Below are 12042 nucleotides of genomic sequence, written 5' to 3'. Positions count from 1 at the left end.
TTAAGAAAAATACTAACATAAATTTTATATAATTCGAAAATTTAAATTTAACTAAATGAAAATATGTTTTAAGGTATTCATCTGAAGATGGTCTTCTCCATGTGGGAGTAGAAAGAGCTCGAAATTTAGCAGCTCTATCCGTACCTGAACAACATAAAGTGTAAGTTGTTTATTCATATTTTTTAAAAGTATATAAAAAAGAAAAATATGAAAATTCTAAAATTTCCATTATTTAATAAAGTAAATGTATAAAAATAATTCTGCTGAATAATAACTTTATTTAATTTTATATTTATGTAAAACCTGTATTTATATTTAGTATAATTAATTTTATAAGTGAAAACATCATTGAATATCAAAGTCACTTATATTTTTAAACAACTAAGTAGTAATAATTCATCACTGACATTCTAAAATAATGCAGTTCTTCATACTAAAATTTGAGTTGTTATAATCAAACATTGAAATTCCAAAATAAAAGAAATGATCAAATATATTTGGTTTTAATACCTCTGACATATATAAATTAAATCAAGAATTTTGCTAAGTGAAATAAACATTCCTAATTTGTATTTTAATTTCTTAAATGTTTTTTAATTACAGTTTTTAAATTTTTACTTAATTATTTAAGAGTTTAAATTAAATAATATATATAATATTTGAAAAATAATTAATTAAAAAGTAATTTGAAAACTTCAATAAATGGAATGAAGCAATTATAAGATGTTACATATTTGTATAATTTTCTTTTGAATAAACTTGTTGACTTTAAGTTTTGAAAATATAATTTAGTAATATTGTACTTAAAACTATACATTTATAAAATGTTAGTAATTTTATAAACTTATTAAAAATATTTTATAAATTATAATTTAAACCATCCAATTTTTCAGTAGGAATTTTTTTTGTAAACACTAAATCTAATAAATTCATTTTATCAATAAAATTAAATATATATACCAGACAAGGGCAAATGTGGCATCGAGAGCTGCATGCGGCTCTTTTTGAGTTACATGCAGTTCTTGCTGAAAGTGTTAATTTCTGTTTTTTATTATTATTTTTACAATTTTATTTTTATAATTTTGTGAAAATATGTTTATTAAAAAAAATTCAATATTTGTTTTATATTATATAATAAAATCGTGCACCTTACCATACTATCTGCCACGACAGTACAGAATTGCGGTTCCCAAGCATTTTGCAAAACCTACATTTTGGCTCCTACTGAACTCTTGCTTGCCCACCCCTGGGATATACTGAAAGAATTTTCCATTCTAAGTAACACTTTATAGAGTAATAGATTTTGGAAATTTTCATTTGGAAACATTTTGAAAATTTTCTTAAATTTAGATCACACTATTATTTTAATTTATTTACATTTAAATAATTTTTATGTACCCATAATTTCCTGTCTATAATCTGTGAGTAGCATGTAAAAAAATATTCTGACTGTCTTGATACAGATTAGTAGTAGTTATATATAATATGAGACAATTTTTCACAATATTAAAAAGTGGTTTTAATATTATTTTACTTTTTATTACCTTAACAAGTTGTCTTAATGTAGTAAGAAATGGAGTGTCTTGTTGTTTATATTAGGTGGATACAAAAGATAGATGTGAATGATTCCTTGCCACTTTTATTTGTAAATGGAATTATAGTATTGTTTACATGCCCATTGGCTCTTAAAACATTTTTGAGAAACAGTCTCAAATATTTATTAAAGCTTAGATAATCAATAACGATTAACATTATCTGACCTTGATAAGGAATCAGGATGATATGACAAGACTTATTATCTTTATTGCTGACATGAAGATATTCAGAAGCCTGTTTCAATCATTGATCTAGAAAGTTCTTATAGAAGTTGATTTAATTATATTTTTATTGATTTAAAATTCAGACACACATGGGTAGTATGTTCAAAACAAACAAATTTGAGTTTTGAATGCTAATGGCCCCCACTCCAAAATTGCTAAACACAAATAAGCTTATGAGTTGTTATACAGTATGCATTTATTGCCCATTATGATGTATTTAATATTTACTTGTTACACCATGCTGTTAGTAAGATCAACTGATGTCTGAACTCAAAATATAATTTATTGTAATATACTAGTTTTTGCTGTCATAATAATCTTAAGTCTAGAAATCATAAATCAAAGTCTATATTATAATTCTGGATTTAAAATTTAATTGTACTGCTTTAAAATAAATTATTTGAAGCCAGACAATCTATCAGTCGTCTGGCTTTAATCAAAAATTAGGTATGTGGAGTTGTAGTTTATATGTTAATTATTTAATTTCTTTCCAAGATTTGAGAATGTTATTTTGTAAATATTAAAATTATGTTATTTCATTGCTTATGCATCAGGAAAGCTACTTAGTTACAGCAGAAACTTTAACATTCTCTAATTTAATGTATTTTCACATTTAACATATTTTTTAGAGTTCTTTCAAATCTTCATAAATCACAATGATAATGTTATTGCATTCAGTGTCAATTTTGCATATTTTTGAGATTTAACACATCAAAAACGTTTTCCTTAGAATGAATTTTCACCTTATATGATGATTTTTGAAAAAGAAATGTACTGTATGTTACATTTAGATGATCAGGAGTCATAAAAAGTTCAATGAATTATAGAGATCATTTTTCCACCTTGTGATGGTGAGAGGACACCATGTTTTATAGTTTTGGCAACTTGGTAACCATTGCTAGACTGAAAGCTTGGCATAGCAGGTAGAGTAAAGCAATATCAATTTTCTATAGATTCTGTAGTCTTGTGCAGCTACAAACCAGAGCATTATGGTAACAAGTGAAAGAAACAAAAGGAAATAATGAACAATAGTTGTGATTTTGACAAAAAATGTATTTCTTTATGATTCAAATTTAGAAATTGCAGTGATTGAAAACACATCAAATCCTCGATAGGAAACATCTTATTTCTTGTTGAGCATACCAGTTTGTGTAAAACTTATTTAGAGGTGCTAATTGTTGTACATTACATTGTGTGAAATAAATGCTTTTATGGAAGCATTTATACTGGTAATATATGTGTTTTTCTTTACTTTATCCATTCTGAATACATACATGCATTGTATTTGTATATTGGCATGTTTTTTAAGGATATTTGGGTTTTTATGTAATCTTTTAAAAAATATGTTAAACTGGTTCCTTGAAAAATGTTTGCATCCTTGTTTACAGTAGAAACTAAGTAGGTAGTAATAAACTATTTTTTAATGAAAACTTGTCGTCCTGGATTTTGTGACTTTTTTTTTTTTTTGGTCAATGAAAAATTGCTCCTGAGGATTATGGACAGGAAATTTCAATAATTTTATTATAATTGAAGCAATTTCATAGTATATATTTAAATTTATTTATATTTTAGATGTATTAAAGTGGCATTATTACCAAGTTCACATGATATATTAGATAACTTTAGTACTGCCCCAATTGATACTCTTGGAAAGCCAACAATTGGTGAAAACTTCAGATTCCCTATACCTTGGTCAAAATTATATACCAAAACTTTACAGGTTAATATTTGGTCTATATCATCAACTAATGAAGAAGAATGCTTGGTAAGTAATTGTAGTTTAATTCAGTTTTAAAAATAATCAATGTTATGTTTTCTTTTTCATTAACTTATTGTGTGTAATAATATTTCAGATTTACTTACTTATTTCATTAAAAATCTAAATATAATTTAATGGATGTTTAAGCCTCAAAATTAATGACAAAATTTTAAGAATATTTTCAATATTCTCTAACATTTTTGTTTGTGTTTATTTTTATATTTTTTATTATTTAGTTTTACTATTGTTGCTATTTTTTATATAATGAGAAGAGAATGAATATTTTATAATTTTTCCAATAATTTCAAAAGTTTAAAATATTATTTTGTCGGTATACTAGGATTAACTTATTCATTTAGTTATTGCTCTTAATTTTTGTTGTTATTTTTGTACTCATATGTAGAATCAGGGGAAATATACTTTGTTTTTCTCTATTAATTTACTTTGAAAAATAATAAAGGCTATCTCAATCATCATCTGATTATGTATAAATTGCTATTATTAGACATTATCAATTGCACTGTATTATTGTAAAAATTGCAAATAAACTTCTACAAATTAGATACCTATATGAAAAGACATATGAAATTTAGAGTATTTAAAAGTATAGTGTATACCAGACCTGGCAACTTAGTGGGGGGCACCTGATAATTATGCATCAACCTAATAGATCATCATCTCTGTTCTTCTATTAGGTTGGTGCATAATTATCAGGTGTTTTTTAAACAATATTTATTATGTAAAAAAGAAACATAAAAATTAAACAATAACATTTTTAAATGATTATTCCTGGAGCGTAGTCACCATTTACTTCAATAACTGCTTCCTCTTTGCCTGTGGAATCAACCATGGTTCTTGGAGGTAATCCAATCTTTGACATCAGCCACCAAGTTATCCAAATTGGTATAAACTTTGTTCACCTGCCAATTTTTCAGTGATCGATTGATGTTGTAGTCTGTAGGCGCTTCTGTGGGAGAATATGGTGGATGTGGAAGCAGTTCCCAGCCCTTATTGGCGATAAATTCGATGACATGATGCTCAACATGTGGACGTGCTTTATTGTGGTGGAAGACTATATGGTTCTTTATGCATTTGTGTGTTGTGTTGAGATTGTTGGGGACCCATCCACCCACTTTACATACCTTTCTGAACTTTTTGAGATGACGAACGATGGTTGAATGGTCTACATTGAAGTCTTCGGCCAGCATTTGAGTTGTCAAGCTTTCATCCTCTTCCACGGCTGCCAAAAATGCCTGGTCGTCAAAATTCGATGATCGACCTCTTCCTGGCTTATCTTCCAAGCTAGTGCCACCAGATTTGAAATGAACAAACCATTCCCTGCATTGACTTTTGCTGATTGTTTCTTTGCTGAAAAGTTCATTGAGATCGCGAAATGACTGAGCTGCTTTCCATCTTTTTTCGAAGTGGTAAAGCATAATGTGATGAATATGAGAATGATTATCAACATGCATTTTTATAACCTAAAAATAAAATAATTTTTTTATTAAAAAAAAGTAAACAAAACAGCAATTTTTATTGCTGTTTAAAAACTCCTGATTAATTATCTTCTTTTGGTAAATACACTAAATGTAAATTAAATGACAAAATTCATTTCTGTTATGGTAAAAAATAAAATGGTATTTTTTTAATTGGAAAAATCATAAATTTTAGAGAGGTTGCGGCCATTGTTTTTAGTCCAAAACGTATATGGCAGACGTTCGAGTGTCGTCATCTGGCAATTCCGGAAGGTTGACAATGGCATTCGCTACGTCTAGCATGGCGAGTAAAAGATCAATTTAAACTACTTCATTTTTTTTGTATTTGGGGTTAAAATAATCATTATTTAAGCATTCATGAATAACATTGTAAAGAAACAGGAGATTTTAATCCAGAAATTATTTAATTATTCAATTTTTTTGCAAGTGATGTGAAGCGCATATAGAATTTACATATATTTGTCTTCATAATACTTATCATAATTCTGTAGGAGTAGGTTTGTTCTTTTGCAACATCATTTACCATCAACAGTGTAATACATTTGTAAATTTTCTAAATATTTTTCCATGCTGATTTAGGATTTACATAAGTCACTACTTCCCTCAACAAAAGTATGAGGTAGTCCTATCATCCTATCGTATGGTAGGAGACACAACGCTGATTAAAAATAATTATTTAGTGTTATTAAACATCCCTTAAATACTTTAATTTGTTTATTTAAGTATTTAATAATTTATTTTAAACTATTTTAACCTTCACGCTGGTAACATTCCTCATTGTTAAACATTTCCGCCATTTTTCAACAATATCGTATGAGTCAGTGTGCAAGATGAACATCGTGCACTGACTCACGAGATATTGTTGTGAACATATGCCACAACATATGCCACAACATATTTTACTTTGAGTTCAAATGTGAAACGTGTACTTCTGCTTGCTGTACAAGTTTAACATTTGAACTTCGGCCGCAACCTATCTTTTGTTTCTCTTTGGCTCACTTATTTTGCACTTAATTGAAATTGCTTGGAGTGCAGCAAAATAATTACTAAAATGTCATAACATAGCAATGACCTCCAACTCCAATAAAACTTCTTTGTATCTACCACATCATTTTATGGAGCATTAAAAACTCATAGTGAATAGTTAAGATTTTTGCATGAAAAATGTGAATTTAATATTTCTATCAAAATTACATGATGTTTTTCACATTTTAACTTGGTCATACTTTTTGTGTTCGACTAAAAATGATATACTGATTGAGTTGTTGGTCACCCCTAGTGTACTATATACTTTGCATTATAATTAAATATTGACATTAATATCATAAAAGTTTACTAATGTATTTTAATGGCATCTTATAATTATCTTTATTTTTTATTATGTTTAAAAATTTGTGTTTATTTTTTCATATTATTGATAAATTTAATAGAATTGTAGAAGTTTTAGAAATTATTAATGTAACTTTTTTGAATTTTAATATAGGGTAGTTCTCAAGTAAGTTTAGCTGATTTTAATCCTGAAACTACAACTGTGAAATGGTATAATGTGTTGAGTTTCAGATTTATGCAACCTGATCCATTTCCTGATAGAGTTAATAGGGTTAGTATAAAGTAAATATCAAGTAATTTTTATATTCAATTACATTGCTAAAACACTGTACTTAAAATAGATTGCTGATGATCGATCAGAAATTGTAGAAGGTATCCATCCTCGTGTTATGAGTTTAAAAGAAGAAAGTAGTGATGAATCAACTATTATTTCTTCAAAAACTTCAACTCTTACAAGAAACCAAGGTATGTGGTTTTACAGGCATCACTGATTGCAAAAGTTAATGTATACTTATGAAATGAAAACATAAAAATTAAATAGGAAATGATATAGTAGATTCTGGTGGAGTAATGGGTGAAGAGGGCAATGACAGTGATGATAATGATGACGACGATGACGATGATGACGACGATGAGAATGGAGAGGGAGTTGAAGAAAATTTAGTGAATATTACTGAAGAAGGAAAGCTAGTAAGAAAAATTTTATTACAGTTTATATATAAGACAGACACTAACTAGAATTATGAGATTTTCAGGTTACATGTCTTTTACTAATGGTGTTATATTTAAACTTTTATGGTCTGCATTGAAAATGACAATTAAATGCAAATACCAACATCTAAAACCCAATAATGAATTACCAATGATCGCCTTAAAGATTTGGCTAATTAAATGATTAATATAAAGTAATTTGTCACTAGAGTGAGGCATTAGGCACCATTCTTAACTAAATTAATAATTATAATTTTTAATAAATTAATAAATAATTTTAGAACATTCTGGAATAAAAGAACTGGCCCAGGACAGGGCTTGAACCTGCAACCTCCACTTGCTTTGCAGTGTGCTTGCCACCAGTTGTGCCACCCAGACCCCAAGCAAGTCTTTGCTTCCAGAAGTATATATTAATTTAGATGTAATCTTACTGGCTGGGGATGACTCCTACGTCCACAGTGGCACTCAGCCAGCTAACGCATTACATGGCAAAGTATATATATATATAAATATAAATAATAAACATAACTAAGCCTGGTGATTAAGGCAATCGTTGGTAATTCATTATATAAAGATCGGGCTATGATCGGGCAAGTGCATTGCACAGCAAGCGGAGGTTGTGGGTTCAAGCTTCGCCCTGGGCTAGTTTATTCCAGAATGTTCTAAAATTAATAATTATAATATTTAATAAATTAATAAATAATTTAGTTAAGAGATGGTGCCTAACACCTCACTCTAGTGACAAATAACTTTATACTAATCACTTAATTAGCCAAATTATAGCCCGATCTTTAAGGCAATCATTGGTAATTCATTATATAATTATCAGGCTTAGTGATGTTTATTAAAATTTAATAGTTATATATTAAAGCCAAACAATTGCTGGATTATATCGGGTTCTATTACTAAGCATTTAATTATTAATCAATAGTACTAGTAATTTGACACTAGAGGTAAGCATTAGGTACTATCTCTTGCTAAATTTAATAATTATACTTAAATCAATACTTCTAAATTAATTATAAAAGGTTCTGGAAGAAAAGAATCAGCCTGAAGCAGGGTTCAAGACCTCTAAGTGCCATAATGGGAGTTGCAGGCCATGGGTGCCGAGTAATCTCTATTTGGCACCATAAGTAACCAGTATAGTTACATTTAAATGAATATTCTGGAAGTGAAGATCAGACTACTGAGTAGCATAACTGGCAATATGACTTCATGGTTATTGAAAGTTGCAGGTTTAAGTCTCATTTTGGGCTAATTCTTTTCTTCCAGAACTTTCTAAATTAATTATAATTATTAAATTTAGCAAGAGATAGTGCCTAATGTCTACCTCTAAGGCCAAATTACTTAGCATTCAATTATTAATAGTATTAATAATATAGCTCAATATAATCCAGCAATGATTTGGCTTTAACAATTAAATGCTACTTTAATCTGAAACAAAATATTTTCAAATTAAAAATATATTGCATTAGCATTTGAGATTTCAGTCAATTTTTTTTTTTTATTGTAAAACCTAAATGAAGTAACAGGCTATGATATATTCATTACTAATTATATAAATATCTGTATCAATTTGATTGCATATGTAATAACATTTTAAATTTATCTGTCCATAATCATTATTTATATTAGCATAGGGAGGAAGATAGTAAAAACTATGTTTAATAGAGAAATCTGTCGTCTTTAAGTTATAAATTTCAAAAATAATATATTTTATACGATGTAATGCATTGGCATTCAAAAAAGACAAAATATAATCTGCAAATTTTATTGAAAGCAATTAATAATCAAATTCTGTTTCACAATCAGTACTTTAACAGCTGACAATCATTTTTCAGATCATGAATGCCACACTTTTTCTTCAACATTACAAGCTATAATCTCTTTGAAGTGTCAGAATTTTTTTGAATAAGTTTCAGTAAAATTGACATTACAATATTATTCTATTTTAATAACTTTAGTTTATTACATTCAGTATAATGAAACATGGCAGTTTATAATTTACTGAATATTTGAAAATCCAATAAAAAATATTTTTTTTTTGTTATATGCACTAACAGTAGACCTTTATTATCATCTTTTATCAATTATAGAAATACATTTATTTGTATTATACAGCTATTAATTATACAATTTACTATTATTATAAATTTCAATGTAAAGTGTTAAAACAAAATTGTAATAATTTATTTTATTTACAACATTCTTTATAAAATATTTAAATTGAAATTATATGTATTTCAGAAACGTTGTGTCCAGTGTGAAGCAGAAAGACTTGGTAATGTAGCGCTTTGTGATAAAGAAACAAATACAGAATGTGTGTTCATGCCTGAGAAAAGTCCTAAAAAACGATCAGATGATGTTTCTAGAACAGCTATGATAAAAAGATCACAGACTTTTTCTCCTAGTGCAGCTGTAAGCAAGAATCAATATATATGTAGGGTAGGTAAATTTTTTATAAATTCTTATTCCATATAAAATTATGGAATTTAATACTAAAGGAAAAATGTTTAATTTTTAATATTCTTAGTTCTTTTAAACATTTAAACACTTAATAAGTAAATATAGATGGCCAAAATTTACCACTCCAACAAAAAAAATGGCAGAGAGTTAAAATATCTCATTCAATTTCTGAATAATTTTTTATTCAGAAATCCATGTGTTGTTTATTTTAATACTTTTGTCAATGTTCAATTTAATATTAATTTATTCTTATTTTTTAAAATACTTTTTTCATAAACTCATAATTCTGTAAAATCATTATTACATAACAAAACCACCTTATGCTTATATAGAGCTATATTCTCATAGGCATTATTAATCTGCTCATTAATTTCTTATTTTTTGTCAAGTATGATTTATTACAAGAGATTGTAAGAATAAATATAACAGATACAAGTATATAGTGTTGAGCATTTTATTGATGGAAAATTTGATATAAATTGTTACTAAATGTCTGTACTCTAATTTTAATCCTACAAAAAATTTTTTAAACAGTATTAATTTTCTTTATTTGAATTCTGAGTCAGTTTATCTATAAATTTATATGAAGAAAAATTTTTCTTTAACAATAATTAAAAATAGTTTAAAAATTTAAAATCTATTTTACAACTTTGTATAATAAAGTTTAAGTGAAAAATTTATTTATATAAAATAATACAAAATTACAAATAAAATAATAATTGTTAAATATTATATAGTTCAGTATCAAAATTAATTGAAACAAAATATCATTAAGATATAATTCTCTATTTTTATAAAAGTATCTTTATCTGCTTATGCACTTAACAGATATAGAAATAGATTGGAAGAAAATAGTGTTTAACTTAAAGATTTTTTAAATTCCATTGTAAAAGTAGTGTAGAATTTTGTTTACAATAGTTATGAAAAGCCCACTAGATTAATAAATATATTATTTAATATATTTATTAATCTTTTTTTTTTAAAAACTTGGCAATTTTATTTTCATTAAAGTAAATGTTTATTTCTCAATAAATTAGTTTATTTTATACAGTCTTCTATAAAGAAAATTTAAATTCAACTGTACATCTATTACTATTAAATTTTTAATAGTAAGTTTCTAATGTAAAATGTTATATGTTACATAATAAATAATAATTTTTCAAATTATTAATTTCAAATAAATTTCAGAAAAAAGTTAGTTATTTATAATAATAAAAGTTTAAAGATTTATTAACTTTTAAGGAGAGTTTGCTGGACTAAGAAAATTTATGATGAAAATAGTACTCAAATACTTTTTAATAATAAAAAACATAAATTAATATATTATTAGACTAAAATAAAATAATTTTTGAAATTTTATTTACTTTTAGTTAAATAGAAGCGATAGTGATAGCTCTATGCCACTGTATCGTAAAGCTGGACCTTTTCAACGTAATTCCTTAGAAAGGAGAAGTCTTAGATGGAAAAAGGTAACAATAACACAAGTTTTGAATGAAAATCCTTTTCTTATTTTTCTTGAGGTTAATGTTAATTCATTTTAGTACATTTGAGGAATAAGTTTCCTTGTTTTTTACAAAATTTTAGATATCTTGAATTTTTATATATCTGATTTTTGTTTGTTTTTTAAGAATTACTTTATTGTAAGCTTTTTTCCTGTTTTTATTTTTTATATGGTGTTTGATTCTGATGGTCTGAAGACTTAATCATTAAAAGTACTAAAAATATTGGATTTCTTAAAATTTGTTTAAAAAGAAAGTCATGTTAATTTTCAATAAAAATAAAAATAATTATAATGTCTAATCTATTTATTAATTAATATTATTGGAAAATCTGATCATCAACATAAAAAAAATGCAATTTTTCAGCCTCCCCCAGTTTGTTCAAAGCATAGTTCAAGTGTGTTTGGTTTGCGGGCTGGTCCCATACGAACATCACTTGATTTAGCACTTGATCTGCAGGCTTCACAAACTCGACTAAATCATTTACAAGATGAAATTGCACAGTTAAGAGAATGGAAACAACATTTAGAAGAAGCTAGAGCTAAAGGTAAATATTGCTCAAATGTAATGATATTCCAATAAAACAAAAAAGTAATAATTTTAATAAGTTTTATTACTATAATAGTGATTTAATGTAATACGTATTTGGTATTGATGCAATATGCTATGCCAAACCAAAATAAAGCTCTCTTTATCTTTCATACTATGTAATAAACATTTAAATTATCAATGTGTTCCATATTTTTCTGAAAATGGAAAAACTTTGCTATATCTAATATGTTTGCCTCTTAAAGTTGAATGCTTAATTATATATATGAATATAGCATCAAATTAATATTTTATTTGAAAAACACTATAAGTTTAAGAAAAATTGCTACATGAAATTAAATAATCCAATAAATTTGAATTTTGACTAAAATATTATATTTAAAGCAGTTTAGAAAAACTTTTTTAATTTTGAG

The 12042-nt window shown here is 26.3% G+C and overlaps 1 protein-coding gene across 4 annotated transcripts in view; it reads left to right on the top strand.

Annotated features, from left to right (window-relative positions):
* The window catches only part of kibra (WW and C2 domain containing protein kibra), a 68073-nt gene that overhangs the window by 45711 nt on the left and 10320 nt on the right, over nucleotides 1–12042 (top strand). For 2 of the 4 annotated variants that reach the window (XM_067270198.1, XM_067270195.1), the window contains 8 exons: nucleotides 74–160; nucleotides 3393–3585; nucleotides 6559–6675; nucleotides 6746–6869; nucleotides 6946–7094; nucleotides 9363–9560; nucleotides 10952–11050; nucleotides 11447–11627. In XM_067270198.1, coding sequence (XP_067126299.1) covers nucleotides 74–160; nucleotides 3393–3585; nucleotides 6559–6675; nucleotides 6746–6869; nucleotides 6946–7094; nucleotides 9363–9560; nucleotides 10952–11050; nucleotides 11447–11627 — 1148 coding nt within the window. The remainder of the gene's footprint in view (nucleotides 1–73; nucleotides 161–3392; nucleotides 3586–6558; nucleotides 6676–6745; nucleotides 6870–6945; nucleotides 7095–9362; nucleotides 9561–10951; nucleotides 11051–11446; nucleotides 11628–12042) is intronic. The other 2 variants (XM_067270197.1, XM_067270196.1) reach the window with 2 other exon arrangements.

The sequence above is a fragment of the Centruroides vittatus genome, unplaced genomic scaffold (genome assembly GCF_030686945.1).
Source record: "Centruroides vittatus isolate TY-2023 unplaced genomic scaffold, ASM3068694v2 contig_364, whole genome shotgun sequence".
NCBI classification, from domain to species: Eukaryota; Metazoa; Arthropoda; class Arachnida; order Scorpiones; family Buthidae; genus Centruroides; species Centruroides vittatus.
This window is presented reverse-complemented; position numbering and strand designations above follow the sequence as displayed.